Source organism: Ahaetulla prasina, chromosome 2 (assembly GCF_028640845.1).
Source record: "Ahaetulla prasina isolate Xishuangbanna chromosome 2, ASM2864084v1, whole genome shotgun sequence".
Taxonomy (NCBI): domain Eukaryota; kingdom Metazoa; phylum Chordata; class Lepidosauria; order Squamata; family Colubridae; genus Ahaetulla; species Ahaetulla prasina.
Window position 1 is genome coordinate 243,143,596 of NC_080540.1, and position 26,837 is coordinate 243,170,432.

At 38.3% G+C, this 26,837-nt stretch overlaps 1 protein-coding gene across 2 annotated transcripts in view; it reads right to left on the reverse strand.

Annotated features, from left to right (window-relative positions):
- Nucleotides 1–876: 876 nt before the first annotated feature.
- The window catches only part of CDC42SE2 (CDC42 small effector 2), a 69,330-nt gene continuing 43,369 nt past the window's right edge, over nucleotides 877–26,837 (reverse strand). For both annotated transcript variants that reach the window (XM_058170514.1, XM_058170515.1), the window contains exons 2-5: nucleotides 23,860–24,171; nucleotides 7,593–7,694; nucleotides 4,978–5,092; nucleotides 877–2,514 (exon numbers count right to left, since the gene is read on the reverse strand). In XM_058170514.1, coding sequence (XP_058026497.1) covers nucleotides 4,994–5,092; nucleotides 7,593–7,694; nucleotides 23,860–23,913 — 255 coding nt within the window. In that variant the 5' untranslated portion in view covers nucleotides 23,914–24,171 and the 3' untranslated portion in view covers nucleotides 877–2,514; nucleotides 4,978–4,993. The remainder of the gene's footprint in view (nucleotides 2,515–4,977; nucleotides 5,093–7,592; nucleotides 7,695–23,859; nucleotides 24,172–26,837) is intronic.

Genomic DNA, 26,837 nt, shown 5'->3' on the forward strand with positions numbered 1-26,837 from the left:
CTTTACCATACCATCAGTTCCGAAAAATCTGAAACAACGACATTGTTTTTCAGATCTCTTTGTCCCAGCAAATCAGGTACTGATTATGGTAAAGAAATAGGAAAACCAGTAACTGAAAGAAAACATTTATTGAATCAAAGGTCAATATTTTCCTTTTAATATCTACAAGACAACATTGAACTTACATTATTTAAGAATGAACATAATGTACAAAAATGTATGTTTGTTATAAAAATATGTCTCTCTTTTCTGGCGACTGAGCTGAAGATGATGACTATTTTTTTTTTTGATCAAAAATTCTTCCCAGAATTCTTTTCTATCAGTTCAGAATAAAGTGAAATTTAGTCTGAAACCCCAGGACAGTCTTCCCCAACCTGATGCTCTCTTTTGAACTACAGTTCCCTTGACCGGTAGCTAATGTTTATGATTTCAGGGATAATGTGCAGTCCAATATATTTAGACAGCTATCACATGGAAAGATATCATAGAGTACTTTGAAGAGCACTTTTGAAAATGTATGCATTTGACGTCCTGATCTTGGCAACTACTAAGCTGCCTATGTATTTGGCCCCAACAGTAAAAGGCATCTCCCTGGACTCCCTGAAATGAAAATTTCCCCAACAAAATTATATTTTCATCTATATTATTTGGCTGCCTGTACCAGGAATATCTTCTGGACACAGCCCATAAATATGGATTTTTGTGCAGAAGCAGTCTTCATATATTTGTTCAACTACTGCTTTGACTAAGAGATATTTACATAGATTACTTCCTCAGTGGGTATGGGCTCAAAAGTGGTTGTAGATAAAGATATTCTTCTATTTCCATTGAACAATTGTTAATAATTTCAAAACTGTTAGGGAATTTTTTAAAAAAAAAAAAAAGCTGTAAGTATGATATTCCCTCATTCTCTAATCTCCCCTCACAAATTATAAATGGCAGTGGAGAAAGTAGCAATAAGCATTAACTACAAAGCAATGCTACTATATAATCTTTTGTTTTGGGGAACAACTGCTTGACGTTCTTGCATGGTCTTGTTTCCCCAAATAGGCAGCAAATACTTGTAACGTTAATAATTTCTCCAATTAGGCTCAGTTACTCTATTTGCCAGTTAAGATATTAAAAAATGATGCATGAGGAAGATTCTAAATGTGTCTTAAAATTATGTTGTTAAGACTCAATCAACTGTTTTAATTTAATATGACAAAGGAGGCATGAGTATGGGGAAGACAAAAATAGACCACCTAACAAAATATAAAATAACATAAAAAAACAGTGCAATATTAAAACACAGTTTTCACACTCTGTGAAAGAAACATGCTTTGGAACCTGAGCAAAAGGCTTCTTCACCAATATAGCAAAAAGCCACCCTGTACGTTGTTTTCACCGATATCCATTCCTGCTAGGTTACTATGTTGCTCTTAGCAACTTACATGGGCCCCTAAATATTTAGTATGTGGAAACTGCCAACTATTTAGAGAGTTCAACTAAATTCCAGCTATAATATTGCAGGCAGTTCATCATGCTGCTACTGGTAATGCTGGAACAGCCTAAAATTAAGCACTGAAAAAGAAAAAAGAAAAAGCAGCCAACATAACAATGCCTCTTAACTAGATAAAAGCGCCACCACAATATTTACTTTGTACGTTACCACACTGGTTTACAATCTTGAGGTCAGCTCTTCCAAAATAAATATATTGAACATTTACAACAAAATGTCTTCTGAATGCAGACTCTCTCTTTATTATTTCAAGATGAATTGGATTAAAAATCTAAGACGTATTTCCAAAGCAGCTAAGAGTTACAAGTCCATTTTTTCCTAGAGAGATTGGCATAATCTGGTACCACTGCATTTTTTTCCACCAACTTTAGCATCATCCATCTCCAAGAACAAGCATTAAAAATAAAAATAATGTTTTTGGCATCCAACAGGCCACCATACCAAGCAAATTCACATAGCATGCGGTCATACACTCATATACTCCTGATTTCTGACTGTGTGAAATGTTTGTTGTGCTTGCAGGTCCCAGACCTTTAAAAAAAATAGATCTATATCAACAATGACAGACACAAGATATTAACAGAAACTTGCTTGCTTCTAATTACAAAGAAAGAAGAAATAACAACAATGAAAGGATGAGAATGCTATAATCAAGGGTTTGTAGAGGAAGTACAAAACGAGGGTCAACCCAACACCAAACTTGTCTGTTCAGAATTTAGATTGCTCAAAATATTGTTTCAAAATACTGAGTAAAAGTTTTAGAAGCTGAAAAAACAAGTCAACCAGTACAATGTCCACAGATGTTTTGGTAGTGAAATGTAAGCTTGCCACTTTAAAGGCACAACAAGTCTGATAAATGTCAGCCTCACAGCAGAACAGGAATGTCTGAATGGCATAATAATCATGAAGGGTGGATGATGGGGCATCAACTTCTCTTATCATGAGCACAGGAAGCAGTCACCAAGGCATAAAGGAGAGGGACACAGGAACAAAGTATAGAAACTTGCAGGTACCTGTGAAAAATAGAGCAAAGAATGAATACAACAATTTTAAGTAGGGCGGAACTATAGTAGTTGTTCGGTCACTAAGTCATGCCCAACCCTTCATGACCCCATCGTCCATAACACACCAGGCCTCCCTGTTCTCCAGTCTCCTAGAGTCTACCCAAACTCATGTTCATTATGCCAATGACGCTATCTAACAGTCCTCAAGTTCATCAAGGACAGCTTGAGTTTTCCCCTCATCGTACCATCTGTGACCTATTCCACATTGCAACGATATTATACAAGTTCTATTTCCCCACTCTAAGTAGGTAACTCAGCAATATATATTGAGAATGGGTTGGGCAGATGGTTTGCTAAAATGGTTATGATAGCATCCAGAAAGAGCATCAGTGGCCAAGTACTAACAGAAGACGGAGCTAGAGTCCAATATCACTTTGGTTTTCTATGTTACAAGCACAGTTCAAAAATATTACTGCGTATTACATTTATATGTGCAGAAAATGGCAGCCCCTTTCTCCAAACAGGAATGTACATACAGAAGCAAATTAAAGACAGAGGAAGACAAGATGAGGCCCTGATTCTTCTTTGTACCATGAAGAAATAGTCCTTTTCTCTATACACAGAGAAGAAATGCAACAGACTATCTGAGAAGGGGAGTTGGAGAGATCTGCATCTTGGCTTAATCGAACTAGATAGGAGTAATCCATAGGTTGGACATCTTCCACCCCCAACATAAAGGAAAAGTGTATAGCTTATTGTCATGGTACATGATCATGTGACTCTATTATCTGAAAGTATAAATACCTTTGCATTCTCTTTATGCTATCATGTAAGGGACAGCAGTGGACAGTACAGATAGTCCTCGACTTATAACCACAATTGAACCCAAAATTTGTTGTTAAGTGAGACATTTGTTAAGTGAATTTTTCCCACTTTTATGACCTTTCTTGCCACAGTTCCTAAGTGAACCACTGCACTTGTCAAGTTAGTAGCACTGTTGTTAAATGAATCTGGCTTCCCCATTGACTTTGCTTGTTAGAAGGTTGCAAAAGGGGATCACATGACCCCGTGACACTGCGGCCGTCATAAATATGTGCCAGTCGCCAAGCGTCTTGAATTTTGATCCACATGATCATGGAGCTGCTGCAATGGTCGCAAATGTGAAAAATGGTCATAAGTCACTTTTTTCAGTGATGTTGTAACTCTGAACGGTCACTAAATGAACTGTTGTAAGTCAAGGACTACCTGTATTGAGTGATTAGGGACTACAACTTTATCTCCTGATTTGCTGGAGACTGCAGAAATTCATCTGGTGATAATATGCCATTACTGGAAACAGTAGCAGCGAATTTTTGAGTCTTCTTTGCGGCATTGGGGTGGGTAGGTGGGTGGGTGGAGATAAGGTAGAATGGGAAGAGGAGCAAGAAGCTTCTAGGAAGCAACAGTTCCTATCCTCAGCCTGAAGCACTTCACTGCAAGCTTACACCAAAACAGGTAACTGAAAGTTTGCTACTATGATGTAGAAAGCAATGGAGGTCTGCAACATGATACTGTTTTACTATAATGCCCTCCTCCAACTTCCTCCATTGTCAATTCTGATTGTGTGATTTTGGTATGAGACAAACACTGAAGAAGAAATAATTAATTAATGAAATAATAATTAAGAGGCTCAAATAGTTAAAGCCGGTTTTTGATAAATGTATGTGTGAAATAAACCAGAATGTACATTACGTATAGCAGTGATGGCTAACCTTTTTGCTATCGCGTGCCAAAAGCGGGACGAGCACGGGGGTGGTGGTGGTCATGTGTGTATGTGTCCACACCCATAATTCAAGGCATCCCGCATATGCACGTGTGACCCCCCCCCACTCTCCCCCCCCCGCTTTTGGCACACGATGGGCCCGGTAGGCCCATTTCACCCTCCCCAGGCTTTCTTGGAGCCTGGGAAGGACAAAAACAACCTCCACCCCCCCAGAGACCCTCCGGAGGCCAGAAAGGAGGGGTGGAGAAGGCCATTTTCGCCCTCCCCTGGCTCCTAGAAAGCCTCTGGAGCCTGGAGAGAGCAAGAAACGGCCTTCCGGTCCCACTGGAAGTTGGCAAACGGGCTGTTTCCAGCCTCTGTAGGCCCTCTGGGGGGTGGGAGACCGTTTTTGCCCTTCCCAGGCTCCAAGAAAACCTCTGGAGCCTGGGGAGGGTGAAAATGGGCCTTCTCCACTCCCCGGAAACAGCCTGTTTCCCCATTTCTGGTGGGCCCGGAAGGCCCGAAAATCAGCTGACTGGCACATGCATACGTGCTGCAGGTGAATTAGGGTAAAGCTCAAGTGCCCACCGATATGGCTCCGCCATAGGTTTGCCATTACGGGCATATAGTTTTGAGGTACCAATTATGAATGACTTTGCTGTCCCAGATATTTGTGTCTCTGGAAGTCAGAAGAGAAAGATGTTAAAATGTGGAAAGTGTGTAATACTTACTGGAAAGATGCCCCAGTTATCCTGCCTTCGTATCCACGAGCTGCATTTGAACATTTGCATTCATGCCTCCTCCATAGCCTCCTTTGGACTGCATTTGGTTTTGAATTGAGCTCACCTGAAGAAACAAAACCATGATGGTTTTGTTTGTTATAAAAAGTATGGTCAACTATAATGGGATATTTCTTGAATTCTTTCTTTCTTTTTTTGAATTCTATATTGGAGGTGGTGACCCTTTGAGAGCTGTATGCAACGAAATTTCATTTTAATGTATGAATGTACATTCATGTACATTCAAAGTGACAATAACATTTCTATTCTATTCTATTCTATTCTATTCTATTCTATTCTATTCTATTCTATTCTATTCTATTCTATTCTATTCTATTCTATTCCATTCCATTCCATTCCATTCCATTCCATTCCATTCCATTCCATTCCATTCCATTCCATTCCATTCTATATCAGTGCAAAATCTGTACAGTCAACCATATTACTCATTAATATATACAGTCAAACATGTAAGAAAAGGATACTGCAGAATACTATGCTTTTCTTCTTCATGTAATATTCATGTAAAATTTTTGCTGCCCCAAAATTTAATTAGCTCCAAAGGAATCTCTTACTATTTCAATTTCTCTTCAATTTCACCCAGCAGATGCATGTACATTATTTTATGACCGAAGCTCATTTGCATGCTATTTGTATGCTGTTTTGTTCAGATAGTCAAGGGACAGACTGGTGGCTAAGCATGCAAGATCATGTGGATTTTCCTTGTTACCTTTCTTAAATGTCTATATGTTAGACACATGTTAATACTGAGGGAGAGCTTAACAACTCAACTTTATCGTAGATAAATGTTCTTATAGCTTCCGTAGGCTAGGATACTGCACAAAACCTATTGATAGCCACATCGAACATATTTATTCGTTTATTTTTATTTAATAATTTTTTATATGCCACCAGTTTCACCCAGAGGCGACATTCGGAGTTCTAAGCCAGGAAACTACATGACTCTAGAACGTGGCACCAGAAAGATGGCTAGATGTGCTTTTTCATAACATTTGAATTCATGTATGTAAGAGCTGTAATCAAGAAGGGATGATTTTGTGTGTGTGTGTGTGTGTTGTTTGTGTAAGTATCAGGAGTGGGTTCTACTTACCTCTACTACCGATTCGCAATGGAATGCATGCGCAGATTGTCCATTATGATGTCCGGGCGGGTGGGCGGAGGCTCCTGCCGCTTTTATTACCAGTTCAGAAGAACCGGACAGAACCAGGAGCAACCCACCACTGATATGTGTACACACACACACACACACGCACATATTATATATATGGCCCTGGCTCAGCTAATAAAGGGAGGAGAACTTGTGACTCAGAGGTTAATACAACTACCTACTATGCAGGCAGCCCAAGTTCGAATCCAAGTAAAGGTATGGCTAGCTGATAAGAGCTAAATAGCTTGAAATAGATCTATACCAGTCTCCCTTTATTTATCAGCAAATATAAATTTGATATATAATGTGCGTGTGTGTATACACACACACACACTTATTGGATATGACCAATCACCAACACGAACAACTTATTCCCTGATAATGAAACCGGAGACTATACGTGTGAACAAAAATAACAGATATAGTGCTGTAAAACACTTTCTCTGTTATATTAGACAGATAGCATTCTACAGATTTTAAGTATTTCTTGAATCCTAGAATGTTTAGTGCATTGTACAAACACTAAACTATGATTAATGTAATGATATTTTGCTTAAATATGCTGGGCTCCCCACTACATGCCTTTTACTTTACTTTACAAATCACAAATGACATTAATCATACTTTTAAAAAATATGGCTAACAAAAAAAATGAAACATTTATAGGCAAGCAAGCAGATAGCTTTTCAAATTCTTCCTTGTGGCAATTTTACATGAAAGACGGTAAGCAAAAGAACTCACTTGCTGTAGCTTGTTTTCAACATGCTTATAACGCCATTAAAAATGATGATCGAAATTTACCTTTTTAAGACTTTGCTGTATGTGAAGGCTACTCTATATAGTACCATAGCCTAATTTTGACATACATATTTATTATCAGATGTTTTTACAACAATTTTAATGCATCACACACAGATGCAGAATTCCTTGGGGTAAGCTGCACTGATCTCAATGATGTCTACAGAGTAAACAAAAGGAAAAAACTGAAATGCAATTACATCATGGACATATTTTTAGTTGCCTCTGGAGAAGCATTTCTTGATTAGAAACATACTATCCCTTAGTAGATGGATTCCTATAATGTGCTGAAAATTCCTGTCTCCTTTTCTTTACTAATAATTCCTGTCCCATTTGCAAATTATTTCATTTTTTCCCTTTTAGATATAGTTATAAATCTAAAAGGTATAATACTCTAAAGCATCCTTTTCCATCATGAAACCATCTGGATATAGGAATTTAATACTGATGATTTCCAGAAAGTATGACCAAAACTATCTGGAAATTACGGAGATTGAAATCCAACATATCTGCACGGCAGCAGGACAGAAATATTATTTCAAAATATAACATTCAAGAATAAGGTCTCCAACCTTGCTGGATTCCTGGCAAATGCACCTACCGAATTCATTCCACTAAAGAGATCTCCTGAACCAACATGAGCAGTATGAACGAAGTTTGTTGGCTCACCAATCATACTCCGATCGATCCGCCGCCGCCTTTTCTGAAAAAAAGGGAGCAAAATACAACTCATTGCGTGCCACTCAGAAGGAAACAACATTTAAACTTACGTATGGATGTCTCCATTTGAGGTTTTGGGTTTGTTATAAGTAATTTTTATTAAAAGAACATTTTACATAAGATTGAAAAAAACTACAGAAACACAAAGTTAAAAAAAAGACCAATATTAAAAAATAAAAGAAAAAGTGAAAGACAACAAAAAGAAAGGAAAAAGAAAGACATCTACAGAACCAACATCTGATCTTCTTTTGCAGCAGTTATAAACATTTCCACCTTCCCAAGTTTTTTCTTCCCTTAAAAAACCTTTTTAAATTAATGAATCCCAAAATTTATTTCAATCCAAATTCAGCAAAAAGTCCATAAATGGTTTCCAGTCTTCTATATCGTAATTGTTGTTCCTTCTTTAATCAAATATGCCATTGCACCATTTTGCAAGCTCTAATATTTTTATGATCCATTCTTCCATTATGGGTATTCTGTGTACTTCTAGCTTTCTGAATATCATCACCTCACTGCAGTTGCCATATATAAAATCAATCATCCTTGAGTCTTTTCTAATTGACTATCCATAAGTTTTAGAAAAAAAAAGTCAGGTTTCAAGGCTTGGGTTGTTTTTTTTGTAGCACCATTATATTCTTTGTTTCCCTACTGATGTAATTCTTAAGCAGCCAAGCTATTTTCCCCCCAGTTTGGTTCTCATATATAGTAAGGGAATCCAGTTGGGAATGTCAGCTAGGGAGTTTTCAAAAGGATATGCTATTTCATTTTTCTAAGATAAAGCTGATACTAACCCCACAAGATCAACTTCCTTGAACAGAAATCAGCTTTCTGATTTAAAAGATAGAAAAGAACTAGACTTTTTTGAAAAAAATTAAGCTTCTCTTCTTCATAGTTTGGTCCCCCAAGAAGTAATTGGTCCCCTAAGAATTCTTCCTAATATCTCATAAAGGTTTTTCCGTGACCTACAAACAGAAATTGCAGTCTTAAATAACAGAGTGATTTTTAAAAAAGTGATTACTAAAAGGACTTTACATGTTATTCCATTACTCTGAAAAGGTTCCTTGACCCCATCAGCACTATCCCTATAAGCATTTTCTCCATCACATATTTTAAGGAATCAGCATCCTCCTACATATGGTATGCGAGGAGATGGTAAGACCACCTAGAGTTTTGGGTGGAAGTTTACTCATCTCATCAGCAGGATTTCTGCTGTCCAAACACTGCCCTAGTTGAGTCACTGCAAATCAAAGCCACAGCTGAGAATACATCATGGTCTATAGCCCATAAAAGCAAGATCTGTTTAGAATGATCTCAAGCCCACAACAGACATGCCCATGCTATAGACGCCTCACTTTTTCTGAATAAGAAATAAGAGCACAAACGTGCCTACCGTTCCTGTCCTATTGTTTCCTTTCATTATATCCAATTAATATAGTTATTACCTACTCATACTCATATATATGCTTATATATTGTATAATTATTTCATGCTTATGCTTATATATACTGTGTGACAAAATAAATAAATAAAAAAAATAACAACACACCAGGACAGTTGAACTTTTTTCACAAATAATAGTAAAGGTAAAGATTCCCCTTGCACGTACGTGCTAGTCGTTGCCGACTCTAGGGGGCGGTGCTCATCTCCGTTTCAAAGCCGAAGAGCCAGCGCTGTCCGGAGACATCTCCATGGTCATGTGGCCGGCATTACTCAACGCCAAAGGCGCACGGAACGCTGTTACCTTCCCACCAAAGGTGGTCCCTATTTTTTCTACTTATATTTTTACGTGCTTTCGAAACTGCTAGGTTGGCAGAAGCTGGGGCAAGTAACAGGAGCTCACCCCTAGTGCATCCCCGGCAGCACTAGGGATTCGAACCGCCGAGCTGCTGACCTTTCGATCAACAAGCTCAATGCCCTAGCCCCTGAGCCACCGCGTCCCCTTTCACAAATAATAAGCATCTTTAAAAAATATGCCAAATCTGCAGAAGAAAGTGCTAGCACAAAATCCTAAACAAATGTATGTACATTCCACTGATTCCAACGGAATACAATTCTTACATGCGTAAAGGTACCCAGCCAATACTGTGAACCATTTTGAACTTTATAATAAAATGTTATCAAGAAATTGCTGTTGTCTGTGAATGATCAACTCTAGTTCCCTACCAACCAAGCATGTATATATTACACCATTAAACCCAATGTACTGAGTCAAAACAGGGACGTGATGGCTCAGTGGCTAAGGCGCTGAGCTTGTCGATTGAAAGGTCAGCAGTTCAGCGGTTCGAATCCCTAGTGCCTCGTAATGGAGTGAGCTCCCATTACTTGTCCCAGCTTCTGCCAACCTAGCAGTTCGAAAGAATGTAAAAAATGCAAGTAGAAAAATAGGGACCACCTTTGGTGGGAAGATAACAGTGTTCTGTGCGCCTTTGGCATTTAGTCATGCCGGCCACATGACAGGAGAAGGCTGGGAGAATAGAGAGTTAGATTCTCCCAGCAGTCTTATCTATTGTACTTCATTGGATCTGGAAATTATGACTAATATCATCCTCCAGTAAAAACAAAAATGAAAGATACGCTATTTTTTATCATATTTCTGGTGCAAAATTTTAATATGTTTAAAAGATAAATAGCCTGAACATGTTTACTACAAACTAGGCTAAATTTCCAGTTTCTTGCTTTGGCAATGTTGGTTCATAATCTCAGTCACAGTACACCTGATAGGGAACAGCTGAGAAAGGCTTACATATTCAATAACCATCTTGGTTTCATTCTTTAGGAAGCTGCTGGTGATAACTTTGGAAAATTGCCTTTGGTCCACCTGGAGCAATTTTGTAGAGACACCAACCAGGTTTGGTTTCCTTTTAACTCTTGTCCTCTGAGACAGGGGTGAAATGCTACCGGTTCGCACCGGTTCAGGTGAACCTGTAGTGGTGGTGATGGGTGGTTCAGTGAATTGGTAGCGGTGGCAACGCGAGCCTCCGCCCGCCCACCCACCCAGACATCATTACTTCCTGGTTTTAACCAGGAAGTAACCTGATTTTGACCCTCTGCGCATGCGCAGAAGGATTTGCACATATGCAGAGGGTCCAAAATTGCACATGATGTGCAGGCGCACTTCCGAACTGGTAGGGAAGGTAAGTAGATTTCACCCCTGCACTTGGAGGATTGATTAGGTGAATTATATGGAACAAAAAATGGAAAATAACTAAGTCTTCCACTTTGATTTTTTTTAAAATTCTCCATGTTTACAATTCCCCTAAACAGCAAAATAAATTGAACCTTTGAAACTGCATGCTCTAGTTTCTATGACAACAGAAAAATTAGCAGAAGTTTCAACACTGCTAAGTACAAAACTTTACACCCACACAGAGCGTTGCCAGAATATATACAGGCCCCTCATTCGGTTTGATCTTTTCCAAGTATTTGTATCCTCTTCTGCTCCCACACATTTTCCCTTCTTTTCCATGTCACATAAAGATTTTTCAATCCTTTAAAAATTATTTGTGTTCTTATTTTATCTTATTATTTTATCTAAAATCTATGTGCATATTCCAAAAGAAGGTTAGATTATTTTTTCTATTAGCAATACAGATAGTCCTTGATTTACGACAAATCATTTGTGATGTTCAAAATTACAACTGCACTGAAAAAATGACATATGACCATTTTTCACACTTATGACCTTTGTAGCAGCCCCATGATCATGTGATCAAAATTCAGATGCTTGGCAACTGACTCATACTTATGACCACTGCTGTGTCCCAAGGTCATTGCGCAACCTTTCTAACAAGCAAAGTCAATGGGAAAGCCCAGATTCCCTTATGAACAGGGTTATTAACTCATCAACTGCAGTGATTCACTTAACAACTATAGCAAGAAAAGTTATAAACTGGGGCAAAACTCACTTCACAAATGCCTCACTTAACAACAGAAATTTTGGCCTCAGTTGTGGTCATAAGTCGAGGACCACCTGTATAGATGTTTTCACATGACTTTATCCCCACTTTTCCCAGCTTAGATCTCTTAATCCATTCTCTATTTTTCAGTTAAACCTTCAACTTTCTTCAGTGACCTTTCATAGTATTCTATCACTATTTATCCGGTACAAAAGCAGGATACAGCATTAACTCCATCCACAAGAATTGCTTACCAATGCCACATCCTCACTGGAAAATTCAAGTAGGAAACACATTTGGTGGAAATGTGTCGCACAGAAATCCTCTTTTCTGCCCTAGGTTTATGATGTATCTCAAGGAGACTTTCCCTTTTTTTTGTTCCGAAACACTCAGTGATAGTAAATATAGGAAGAATATTTATTACAAATCTATTTTGAGTTATATCACACTGACCTTGGTAAGTGATGCTGAACTGGATCTCAGAAATGGATATTGTTTATCTAAACCACACAATTTCTTTCTTTTAAGCTAACTCAGCAGACCATCATTTTAGCAATCTTTTAAAGTAAATAATGCTATAAATAGTGCTAAAGTAACTATGTTGCTAATGAACCATTACATGTTATGATATGATATGACATATATGTTATTTTACTCATCACATAATACTAACAATTTCAAGCCAAAATATTGTACAGTTTTTGATTACTGTAAAATCAGTACTATGAGGCACCAATAGGTAGTCTGGTGGTTTAGATATTTGGGGCTGTAATTCATAAAAACTGTGACAACTATCCATGTTGGTTGGTGTTCCTGGAAGCATAATTTAAATCTGAAGTTCACTACCCATGCTATAGCAAACCTTCCCACCCAAATTGATGTTTGTAAAACAGGGGTCCCCAACCCCTGGGGGCCATTCGGAACCGGACTGCAGAAGAAGTGAGCGAGTGTGCACTCATATCCCCAGAACAGCGGCTTAGTGCGTGTGCATGTGCTCCATTTGCACAAGCAGCAGGTGCAGGTGCCCACCGCTCATGCAAATGGAACTGCGCACACACAGAACGATCCCTTCTCCCTCCCCCCGCTGGTCCACAAAGCCAGAAAGATTGGGAAATTCTGTTGTAAAAGATACAGATTGGAAACTGCGTAGCATGGAATTATAGTCATTTCTCAGCCCATCTAGGCTGCTTGCTACAAAATCCTTAAGTGCTTGCATGGTGTTATTCTTCAAAACGATGTAAAAAATAATAGAATTGAGGGAATCTAATGTTTAAGGATAGAATTTTAGACACTGCAACTCAAGTTATTTGAGAGCAGTCTCAGGGACCAAATAAGAAATGGTCTAATGTTAGAAAAACAGTCTTAAGTGTCTAAATGATTAGAAATGTTACCTTTAGGTAAAATATGGTAATTTGTAAGTAATTTTGGCTGCTGTTCAGTGGCAGCTGTCTCTAAACATGATATAGGTACAGGAGAGATAGCAAACCCTGTTTTTCACTTGCTGTCTTTCTTGGAAGTAACACAGGAAATATTTGGAGAGAGGTCAACTAACATGATGAAATGTTACAACTCCATGACAGGATATGTGTCAGTACTTACAATGTGAAGCCCTTCCTATTCAGCTAAATAAATGTCACTTCCAATTGCGAAGGGGAAAAAGGAGCAAAGAGCTGGCCTTGCATTCACAGGAAACTTATGGCTAAAATGTAATCTAACCCAGAAACTGCGTCTCCATGCTTCTTCTTCATGTATGCAATAAGCTTTTAAAGAGAATCACTTATCTAAATTGTAAAAGTCACTTTTAGATGCACAAATAGAACTGTGGAATGTTAATGCCCACCTTGTATTACCCACACACAATCTTGCTCAGGCACATTATTTATGAACTACACAATTCAAGCAGATATAGCATATCAGGGATTTCTATCAGTGTTCACATTTAGGATTTGAAAGTATAATGTGGCTATGCTCACAAAATGGATACTGTAATGGATATATCCCAAGGTAACCTGGGATAGTATCAGCCAATATTTGATCAGTTTGCTTTCAAATGTTTAGAGATGCATTAGAATATCAGATTCAGAAAGCTCAGCTAAGGCCCTTTGCTTTGAACCTCTTTAAATAACTGATCAGTTTAATCTTCTCACTTGATAACGTAAGAGAAGCATTGCACAGTAGTCACGTTTAACAGGTAAAACACCGTGTAACATTTATTAGAGAATACACAGATGCCCAATGGGCTCAGATAATACTTAGGAAACTCGGGTGTTCTCTACAATCATCAAAATACATTATTTTCAGACAGGCAATCATAACCCTATCAATTTGATTGCAAACTAAGATTTCACAAGTTAGTAAGCCCAGAATAAGAAACTCTCTAGAGTTGTTTCATTTGACAAAAGCACTGGGAGGGGGAAAAAAAATCACTTCATTGTGCTGAAGGTTGAAAATTAGCTTTCTATATGTGATGCTAGTCATACTAGAACTAATTACAAGCTGCTATAAGAAATATATACAGGTAGTCCTTGTTTAGTGACTGTCTTGAAGTGACCATTGCAATTATGACGGTGATAAAAAAAAAGTAAGCTTGTGATCAATGATCACATTTATGATCTTTGCGTCTTTCGCTCAGTCGCATATTCACCATTATAATCAGTAAGTATACACTGCTCTGTGTCTATCAGATTCCCACCCCCTCGCCCTCCCCCACCAACAGTGGAGACATTACTTAAACACGCCCTCTTCCTGAACTGCTTTTCACTGCAGTTCGAAGCCTAAAAAGTGCTAAAAATGTCTGTTGAATGAACAACAGACAAGTGAAGCTGGGCAAACTGAGGTCTTCAGGTGGCCAACTATCACAGCCAGACCCGTGAATGCATTAGCAGTAGGATTGGTCACTGAAATTTGGCAATGGATTTTTTATATATATATTTATTCTGAAGTAACATTTATTCTGAAGTAACAATGCTTTGAAAAGGTCGAGTTAAGTTATAGTATAGTTAAAAGTGTTTTTGGTTCTTATATGTTAATGTTTTGCTTTTACATAAGGCTTTTTCATTTACCAAAATGTCAACCAATAAAGTTAGACCTCAGGTAATGTCTACTTATTCAGCGACTGTTCAAAGTTATTATAGTGCTGAATGAGGAGTACTTATGATGGGTTCTTGTAGCTGCAGTCACTGTTGTGATTTGGGTGCTCGTTGACTACTCACAATTATGTCACAGCAACCTGGAGTCATATTATCACATTTGTGATCTTCACTGCTGGCTTTGACAAGCAAAGTCAATGGGGAAGCCAGGAGGAGGTCGCAAATACTGATCATGTAACTGTGAGCTCTGGCTATGGGATTTGCCAGCAACAGTAATGGGGATGACAGAACTGCAAGTTGATGTGGTCATGGAACGCGACACTTTGTGTTGCTTAGCACTGGAGTTCCCAGTCCCAATTACATTGATACTAGACTACCTGCATCTGATACTATGTGTAAACATATGCTTCATTCAGGAACTGTTTCCATAAAAGTTATGCACAGAAAGTGGTAATTTTGAGCCTCGGTATATTTTAAGTTCCTTTCTGAATATTTCTTTCTGTTGCCTATTTTTATATAAGGAAAAAACAAACAAATTTAAAATGGTTTCAAATGAAACTTGAATAGAAATGCATTTAATTTTCAACAGTTCTCTAAAAGACTTTTGAAATTAAGATGTTTTCTTCTATATAAAGAAAAAAAGAAAAAGTCATGTGACTTCTGAGGCAAGGATCATAAATGTGTGCCAAGAAACCATCTTATTATTGCAATTAAATATATTTATGACTATCAAATAACATGGACATTTAATTGCCATTTATGAGTAAATACTGTTTTGCTTCATAAATCTCATCCTTGAACTAATAAAGTTCTGGACACAGCCTAGTACACTAATTCTCTATTTGACTGTTGCTCACCTTCACATATATGTTCCTCATGTGTACAAAAAGCCAAATAGAAATCCATTAATTGCATAGTTTAACCTTCTCCCATTTTTGAGCAGATATAAATTATACAGTACAAAAAATAAGCATGTTGGCTAGTACATTGGCAGATGTTTTAGATTACGTTTTTTAGATAGTACAAATACTATATTTAGCTGCAAACCAAAATTTTCAATGTTAGAGCAGCCAGATGCAACAGATTCGTTAGGAATTATAAAACACAAAGCTTTATGTAATTATTTAAAATAAGATTGTGTATGTGATTTAAATTACACATGACAACTTTCTTAATCTTAATCTCAGTCAGGTTGTAGATGTAAAACTGTTAAAAGTTATAGGCAGGATAAAGGGAAGGCACACAAGATCTGGACTGCCATGAGATAGCAGCAAAGACATACAGGGTACTCACCCTCTTTGCAATGATCTTGTGGTAATCCAGATTTTTGCAGCCATAGAGTAAATTATGACAGATAGCACAGTCTCTTTCATTTTTATCAGCCTGACTTTTCCAGGATAGTTCTCTGAATTTCAGATTCTGTTTGTAAGAGTTTCCACGTATTGTACAGACTACAGATCTTCTCTCATTATGCTCTATTTGTCCATTTGTCCAGGCAAGAAACCTTAACAGTGCCCTTACCGTTTTTCATAAATGGTTAAACATTTGGTTTCTTTAAACTCCTGTTCTAATTGAAGCTAAGGGTCAGCAAATTATAGAAACTGGAAACTATAGTTAATCTATTTTTAGCCCTTAAATCTTCAGATGCAATTGCTTTTAGGATTTTCAGATAGAAAAATAAATTTCAGCTAAGTGGAAAAAAAATTAAGTTTGGGACAAAAATGATCCAAAATGTGTCTATTGCTTCTAACTCGAGTAATAACACTTGCTGAAACACTTTTCCCTCTCAGCTGATAGAAAATTTACCATACAAACTGCTGTGGTCTGTAGCATGTTTTTCACACAACTTTCAATTCCTACCACAATATTGCAAGAAATGTGAAGAGAGTTAATAAAATCTTACAAGTAAAGTTCTCTTGAGTGTGGCCTTCTAACATCAAAGGACTAACTTAAGCAACAGCATCACTTAATACACTGCTATGCTACTCTGCCAAACTGATATATAATTCAATTATAAACAGAACTTTATTCTTTATTCTTACTTTATTCAGATGAAGTTCCCCAACAATTCAATTCAAGCCGAGCACAAAAAGATGAACTAATACAATATATTAATAATTACTGATATATAGTGAATATTTAATATTTATTCTGTCCCATAATTGGTGTCAACAGATGAATAAACCCCACTGCAGAGGGCCTCCGGAACCTGGTGAGGCCATTTCTGCCCTCCCGGAGGCTTGAGGAAAGCCTCCAGAGCCCAGGGATGGCAAAAACTCGCCCCCCCCACACCCCACCGGCATGGTGCAGGAGGCCGACTAGGATACGCTCACTATGGCTACGCCCACCCAGCAACCGGGCAGAGAACCCCTTGCTAAAATTTTTGAAACCCACCCCTGGACAGCAGGGAGATAAAGAAGGAGCTGTTATCTGTCTAAAAACCCACCCATCCACCTACATTGGCTATGGAACATCTCTGTAATGTGAAATAAAAAGGACAGTTCAGTTTCCTAAGAAATAAGTATAACACCTATACAATAACTGCATCTACTCAGACGTATTACTTTTGGTTCCGGTGCTAATGATATTAGTTTGTTTGGATTTTCATTTTGAACATCAAAGGAAAAAATCACCTAGATAACGAACTGTATAGATTATACCAAAATAGGGAAGTCTTTGACGTCTTTAGTCATTTAAAGAAAGCTGAGATATGACAGGGATTAATAAGAAAATATGTCAAGTCAAGTACCAAATAATGGGAAATGCCCACACATTTTTTACAGTGATTCCTCCCGGAGAGAGAGTTAAGCTGAGAGTTAATAGTTCAACTTCTACAAATCAACAAAAGCCCTATGACAACATGAAGATATAAGGAGGCAATACCAATAATTAGCCTTAGTTTCTAGCCCTCAACATGATGTTTGCTGTTGTATTTTTTTTACAACTCCTTCATGATGTCATGAACTAGATACAATACTCAGTGGATTCTAATCAACACAAAGGAAAATAATAATGATAATAAAAGAATGATTAGAAAGAACATAAACATTATTACTAAAAATGCTTATCAAGAACGATTGTAAGTTTACTACATAGGAAGAAATGGCATTTTCCACAAACACTTCCAGAAGCTTTTTTAATAAAATACCAGGAGAAAATTGGTTTTTTTCCTAACCTACTACAATTATGCTTTCTATAGAATATAAAAGAAGCAAAATTATCACATTTGTAGGCTTTTCTATGCTGGGTAGCATTTGCCCTCTTCCTGCTATCCAGGTTTCTCCTCTTTCCCATTCTCAAAGATAATGAAAATATATTTGTCAAGTCTATCATCATGTGAGTACCCTTTCTCAGTACTCTAAAATGTAACTGGAGCAGCCATTGGAGACTTACTCAACTCATTCAAAATAAATTGGGATTTCTTAACCATGTTTCCATCAATCTCAAGTTTCAATTTGGCCTCTTTTTTATGCTTTTCACAATTGCATGACGAGTAATGCTGTCTTTGTTCCCTTTCAGAATTTGAAATCTTTACTTAGTAGATAACCATACTATTTTCCTTACAAATTTTTATATACTTGAAGAATACTGCACCTTAAAATGTTGTCTTTATTGTCCTTGCATTCTTCATGAAACTCAGTTCATTTTGAGATTTAATCCTTATTATAATCTCAACAACTCTAGACTACTCTACTGCATTCTTCCATAGTGATTTTCTCTCTCTTACTTCCTTTATTTTCAGATCTTCACTAAACTTTGTGTAAACACATTGGCTTCTCCTACTGTCTTTTCTTTTCTTTTTTTCCTTATTGTAATTATTTGCAATTATGCTATTATTACTTTTTTCAAGAACTCACCTATCTTGAGCTTCCTCTCCTATTACTTATCTACTTGCATGGACTATAGTTGTTTTCAGTTTATTCTATTTACATTTTTCAAATTCCAATGGAAGTGTACAATGACAGTTTTTTAAAAATGTAAAGGTTTCTCCTGTCCAGTTGTATCTGAATCTAGGGGGCAGTGCTCATCTTTATTTCTTAGCGGAGGGAGCCAGTGTTGTCTGAAGACCCTTTCTGTGATCCTGTGCACAAAGAATGCTGTTACCTTCCCACTAAAGTGGTACTTATTTATCTATCACTAGGAAATAGAAGTGGCTGAAATACTGAGAGAAATTGGCCATTTAATTAACATTTCTTGATTTTAGGGGGAAATAACAGTTTTAATTTCTCCTAAAATCAAGAAATAATAATTACATGGTCAAGTTCTCTCAATATTTCAGTTACTTCTATTTCCTTCCCTATTACAGCTAGTCCTCAGTTAACAATCACTCTTTGATCAATTGTTCAAAGTTATGAAAGTGCTGAATAAGTGTACTTATAACAACAGTCCTTGAAGTTCCAGCCATGCAGCACAGATAGTCCTTATAACCAAATGGAGCCTGCCCATTATGGTTGTAAATTGTAACATTCATAATCACAGTTAAAAAGAGATGTGACTGAATATACAAGGTTCTAATTCCCTGATTATAACTTTCCCTGATCTGAAGAAGATTGTTTAAATAATCAACCCACATCCTTCTTTTACAGTGTAATTTGAGTGTGCATATTTACAAGGGATTTCGTGAAATGAGCTAGGGCAGGCTCAAATGTTTAAATATAATGAGAATAAAACAGACAAAAAAATCCAAGATGTTTGCAAATTAAAAAAAAAAGATGTCTGCAAGTTTGTATGCACTGCTTTCAGATTTTTTTAATTAGATATTGGGAGTGAATTGATGCTAAAAAAGATAGCATTACCAATGGAAGCTTTTCTCCAATGCTTTCATTGAGGCCTTAGAGAAAAAAATATATTCAATGTCGTCTCATTAAAAAAAACCCTGCAACAATCAATTTTTTTTAGTCCTGGGAATATTGGGATATTACATTAAAAACTTGTAAACTTTAGAGGAAAACACTAGGATCATAGAATTATCCTTTTTTATTTATGTGAATTGGAAAAATATTTCATTTGAGGATGCTACATAATATATGTATTTATCAGGATATGCATTATCCTGATATGCATTATCAGGATACAAGAATAATCACAGGGTCAGGATCATGATATTATTTTTAAAAAATTAGCATATAATGTAAAGTATATTTATCTAAAGTTTACTTAGAATACTAGAGAATAAAAGTTTGTACAAATTGCAGAGAAAGATGCGTCTTTACCAGCCTTATTTTTATATACATATGTGTGTGTGTGTGTGTGTGTGTCTTTGGTTATTCGGGTTTTCTCCCGCACCTCCACCCAATCAGAACACAGTCAAGCTCCCACCCAATCAGTTCAAACCCCCACTAGCAGTTAAAAGGAAGAAACAGCTGCGATCACACATTGCTCCTAGAAGCACAAAGCTGAAAACACCAGCCTTAAGATGACGAATGAGACTTCGTCAAAACGTCGCCAAGACACTTCCAATTTTACACGGGAGAAAACCTGAATAATCAAAGACCTACATATAAACACCCACGAAATATATATGTGTGTGTGTGTGTGTGTGTGTGCGTGTGTGTGCGTGCGCCAAATACTGTACCAAAAAGAATTTTTAAAGAACACTTCCAAAATTTATTTTTTAATTTTAAAATCTCATGTGCCTGTGAGGCATGGAAAGACACAGTGTAAAATGTAGTTCTATGAGTTTCTTGCTATTCCAAAATTACTACTAGTTACTTGTTATCATTCCCTATTATTACATCTTGGGTTACTAGCCTTTGCCTCATTGGTCAGACTTTACGTTCCAACTTGTTTTTGAGAGATCTCAATAAGTCTGCATGAATTGCATAGAACTTTGGAAAACCTTTTGGCTTTTGCTAACTTAATGGTGTAAAACTAAACTTTTTGCTAAATTCTTGTTGGTGTTCATTATTGCAGTTTAGTATTATGGTTCATCTCACAGTTAACTAGATGTTTAGACTGGATTTTTTTTATTATTTTAAAAACATTGCTAATATTTTGCTTGAAGAACTTGTACAACAACATGTCTTCATGACCAAATGCTTTAAATTACAAATTTAAACATTTGTAAATTTGTAATTTTACATTAATTTTGTAATTTTTACAAATTACAAATTTACCATTTGTTAAAAATTCTTTACAAATGCTTTAAATAATTGAACATCTAAATTACAAAAATGGATCTTTGAAGATTAACACAAACGAAGACACTGAACTTAACAGTTGTTTTGTACTTTCAAAATGAAAAAGTGAATGTGGAACTCCAGTGGATTATTTAATGTTTACAAAAGTTTATGTGGTGCATGTCTCTATGAAATTCTCAACTGTAATATTAAGCAACACAGTTCTAAGAAAACTGCACTTTTTTGTGTGTATATAGATCAGCCCAAACATTTTGAAACCTTCACTTGACTTTTAAGAGGGTATTTACTCCCTAGTCAGGCATCCAAAATATGAAACCCTCCCAAAGTTTGCTTATTAAAGTGAGCATCTGGTCATATTTTCAGTTTAAAGAGTGGAGGAGTAACCTGTCTGTAATTAATAAAAAATTATTACATTTTTAGAATTATGTTGGCATCCCTAAACTTATTTTCTTTGCCAATCACAGCAGTGCATCTAAACTTTAATTTCTACAAATATATTAATGCAAAGCTATTTTTCAGACATTTACTGTGTGATTATTTATCTTCTAGATCAATCTCATTTTACCTTTGCCAGATCCATCCCACCTTTAGGAGCAGAAAGGACATAATATGCTGTTCAAATTTTCAGTGAACCTATTTAATATATCCTCTGATAATCTGTTTTCATCTGACGTAGGCCAAATATTCCAACCCAGCTCAGGTTTTCTTTAGATCAGACAGGTTATATAGGTTGGGAAATACTTTTGCAGAGGTTGTCCTGCTTCTGTCTGACACCATGCGAGTACCTTTTTATGGAAATAGATGAATGTTTACTGCTTCATATATTTTTGTTTTCATTCTATCATATTTCAATAACAACTACAAAAATATCACTAACTTTTACTACCCATGGAATCGCCAAGTGCCACACTCGACTGAACAGATAACATCATCACCATCACCAACTTTTACTAATACAAATATCTACTGAGATTTTCAAAATAAAAATTATGATTACTTCTTGGTAATGGTTTAATCATATATATATATGTAGGTCTTTGGTTGTTCGGATTTACTTTGGTCACAAGTTCAAGCAGTCAAAGAATTTAGTTCCTCTCTATTCAACTTGAAAGTTACTCATTTATTTTGTGGAAATTTTCACAGAATATTGGAGCAGCTGTTTTACTATATTGGTTAATCTTACAAAAATGGGTTTGTAACAGAGTTTGTCAACTATTTTGACATTTTCACTCATGAACATGAGAAAAGCTTAATTTAAAAATAGCTTCAAAATGCTTTGGGGGGTTCCTCATAATACTCTAATCTTAAAAACAGTTTTACCACTTATGTATAACTTAAAAACTTGAGTCTGATTACCTCAGACTTTTTTGCCTGTTTATTTAAGTGCTTCTCATCTTTGCTCCTCATATGAGTTCAATCCTTTCAATCACACTAAAAAGATTATTTCAAGGATTATTATCAGGAGACAATAATTGCTACCAACTTGCCTTCCATTGAGGACCTGTATACTGCACGAATCAAGAAGAGAGCCGTGAAAATATTTGCAGATCCCTCGCATCCTGGACATAAACTGTTTCAACTCCTACCCTCAAAACGACGCTATAGAGCACTGCACACCAGAACAACTAGACACAAGAACAGTTTTTTCCCGAAGGCCATCACTCTGCTAAACAAATAATTCCCTCAACACTGTCAGACTATTTACTGAATCTGCACTACTATTAATCATTTCATAGTTCCCATCACCAATCTCTTTCCACTTATGACTGTATGACTATAACTTGTTGCTGGCAATCCTTATGATTTATATTGATATATTGATCATCAATTGTGTTGTAAATGTTGTACCTTGATGAACGTATCTTTTCTTTTATGTACACTGAGAGCATATGCACCAAGACAAATTCCTTGTGTGTCCAATCACACTTGGCCAATAAAATTCTATTCTATTCTATTCTATTCTATTATTTAATCTGAGCCTTCCAGAATGAATAACAGAATAAAGAATTGGAGGGACCTTGGAGATTTTTTAATCCAACCCCCTCCTCCAGCAGGAAATACTACACCATTTCACAACAAATGGTTGTCCAATCTCTTCTTAAAAATCTCCAGTGTTGGAGCACCTACAATTTCTTGAGGCAAGTCTTTCCACTGACTAATTTTTCTAACTGTCAGGAAATTTCTTCTTAGTTCTAAGCTGGTTCTCTCCTTGATTATTTTCCATCAGTGCTTTTTGTTCTGCCTTCAGGTACTTTGGAGAATAGGTCAACCCCCTCTTCTTTGTGACAACCCCTTAGATACTGGAACACTGCTAGTCCTTCTTTTCATTAAACTAGACATACTGATCTCTTGCAACCGTTCATATGTTTTGGCCTCCAATTCTCTAATCAAGTGAATGACAGAATTCTCCAGTGTTTTCACTAGATTTGAGCTCTTCGAGTATGCTGAGAGATTTCCTTCCAAACACCATCATTCTTGTAATTGTTCTCCCCAGTGGGATAGGGAGAGGGCCTAGGCCTTCCAAGTATAGTGGGAGCCCCATATGCTCCATCTCACCATGCCCAGGAGGCCTAAGCCTTCTCCCCAGTGTTCCGCTTAGGAAACTGTTTAATGACTGTAGCTGGTTGAACCAGGATTGCGGTTATTGAATGAGATGGTCACATAGCATCTTGCTTAATGGCTGCTTCATTTCAATGACCAATATTCCAGGCTCAATTGTGGTTGTAAGAGAACACCTCTAACCACATTTACTACTTTTTCAAATTTAAAGAATACCACAAATAGAAAATGATCTTATAAGGTGAAGTGTCAATTGCTGTTCCTTTCATCAGATTTAGCAGAATTTAGAAATGATCAATTAAAGGCATATTCCACAAAATGGCTTCAAACGAATATTCCTATTATAACTTAATAGGAATATTTTAATCATTGAAATGATTAAAAACAAAGAAAAGAAATAAAATTAAATAAAATGTTATGAACATTATTCAACCATGGAAAAGTAATCTAAAATCCATACTCACAGGCTGAGGCTGTTCTGCAATACAGCAGTTGAAACACAACCAGAACTCACTCATTTTTTTTAACAGTTCAAAGTGCAAATCTTAAAAGTTAGGAGCAAGACACAACACTTCAAATCTGAAAGGTATCTTGCCCTAATAATCAGTGTGCATGAGGTTCCACAGTAGCTAAATAAAATTCGTCCTTTAAGCTTCTTTGTCTACAAAATGAATCAAGTTGGTGTTCACGTAGCTCTCTTCTTTATCTCTCAAGGTATTGATTGCAGCATCACCAAACCAATAATTTCCTTCATTTATTAGCGTTTTAGTAAAATCCTGAAAAAAAAAAGCAAAAAACAGAAAATTCAAGAAATGTGATACATTGCTTGTACACAGTGAGTTTTAATTGTTTAGTTTTAGTTTAGTTTTATTAAATTTTTATACCGCCCTTCTCCCGAAGGACTCAGCCAAAAGGTAAAAAACATGAAAAAATACAGTTAAGACAACAATTTAAAACCGAGCAAATTAGAAGAAATGGCCAGTATTAAAAAATTTAAAATTTAAAACTTCAAACCCCAAAATGATAAAACCCCAATTAAAAAATTTAAAAAATATTAGGCCAGTCCCGCTTGAATAAATAAGTGTGTTTTCAGCTCACGGCGGAAGGTCCGAAGATCAGGCACTTGACGTAATCCAGGGGGAAGTTCGTTCCAGAGCGTAGGAGCTCCCACAGAGAAGGCCCTGCCCCTGGGGGCCGCCAGCCGACATTGTTTGGCGGACGGCACCCTGAGAAGACCCTCTCTCTGTGAGCGTACGGGTCAGTGGGAGGCATACGGTAACAGCAGGCGGTCCCATAAGTACCCGGGCCCTAAGCCATGGAGCGCTTTAAAGGTGGTGACCAAAATCTTAAAGCGCACCCGAAAGACTACAGGCAGCCAGTGCAAGCCGCGCAGGATTGGTGTTACATGGGAGCAACGAGTTGCTCCCACTATTACCCGCGCAGCTGCATTCTGGACTAACTGCAGCCTCCGGGTGCACTTCAAGGGCAGCCCCATGTAGAGAGCATTGCAATAATCCAAACGGGAAGTGACAAGAGCATGAGTGACCATGCATAAGGCATCCCGGTCAAGGAAGGGGCGCAACTGGCGGACCAAGAGTACTTGGTAAAAAGCCCTCCTGGAGACGGCCGCCAAATGATCGTCAAATGACAGCCACCCATCCAGGAGGACGCCCAAGTTGCGCACCCTTTCCATTGGGGCCATGGATAACTCGCCCCCAACAGCCCCCAACAGCCAGCTGCGGCTGCAGCTGGCTGTACCGGGGTGCCGGCATCCACAGCCACTCCGTCTTGGAGGGATTGAGCTTGAGTCTGTTTCTCCCCATCCAGACCCGTACGGCTTCCAGACACCGGGGCAGCACTTGACAACCGTTGGGATGATCCGGGGTGGAAAAGTACAGCTGCGTATCATCAGCGTACAGATGATAACTCACCCCGAAACCACTGATGACCTCACCCAACGGCTTCATGTAGATGTTGAACAGGAGAGGCGAGAGAATCGACCCCTGCGGCACCCCACAAGTGAGGCGCCTCGCGGTCGATCTCTGCCCCCCTGTCAACACCGTCTGCGACCGATCGGAGAGATAGGAGGAGAACCACCGATAAACGGTGCCTCCCACTCCTAAGCCCTCCAACCGGTGCAGCAAGATACCATGGTCGATGGTATCGAACGCCGCTGAGAGATCTAATAGGACCAGGGCAGAGGAACCTCCCCAGCAACCTGTCCACGTCCTCGGGAGCCACAGAATCAAACTCATCCCAAATAACCTCAACAAGATGAGGCTCCGTCATCCCGCTTGGATCATCGCAATTTTGGTCCAGACTATTCCGGAGCTGAACGATTTTATCGTATAGATAACCGTTAAACTCCTCGGCACGTCCCTGTAAGGGGTCATCCCGTCCCTCCTGATGAAGGAGGGAACGGACTACCCGAAACAGGGCGGCCGGGCGGTTATCTGCCGATGCAATGAGGGTGGAAACGTAAAAACGCTTCGCCTCCCTCATTGCCACTAGATAGGTCTTAGTAAAAGACTTCACTAGTGTCCGATCAGCCTCGGAACGACTAGACCTCCAGGTGCTCTCTAGGCGTCTTCTCCGGCGTTTCATCTCCCTCAGCTCCTCGGAGAACCAAGGAGCCAATTGAGATCTACGCCGGGTCAGAGGCCGCAAAGGCACGACACGGTCCAAAGCCCCAGCCGCGGCCCGTTCCCAGGCCGCGACTAGTTCTTCAGTCGTGCCGTGGGCAAGATCCTCAGGAAATGGCCCAAGCTCCATCTGGAACCTCTCAGGGTCCATCAGGCGCCTGGGACGGAACCAACGCATTGGCTCCGTCTCCCTGCGATGGTGAGCGGCGGTCCGAAAGTCCAGGCTAAGGAGAAAATGATCTGACCATGACACTGGTTCTGTCACTAAATCTCCTACTTCCAGATCATTAAACCACTGTCCAGAGATAAAAATCAAGTCTAGTGTGCCTCCCCCGATGTGTGTGGGGCCATCAGTTACTTGAATCAGGTCCAAGGCCGTCATGGAAGCCTGGAACTCCTGGACCACCGTTGATGACAAGCCGGCCGATGGCAAGTTGAAATCCCCCATGACTAAAAGTCTGGGAATCTCAACCGCCACCCCGGCAAGCACCTCTAGTAGTTCAGGCAGGGCTGTAGTCACGCAGCAAGGAGCCAGGTACGTGATCAACAGACCCATCTGATTCCTATGGCCCCACTTCACAAGGAGGGATTCACAACCAGCTATCTGAGGCACAGTGGACTCCCTCGGTTCTAAACTTTCTTTAATCACAACCGCCACCCCCCCACCCCTACCTTGGGCCCTCGGCTGATGGAATGCGTGGAAACCTGGAGGGCACAGTTCAACCAGGGGTACACCCCCCTCTGTGCCCAACCAGGTCTCCGTAATGCCCATAAAGTCCGCGGACTCCCTCTGAATAAGA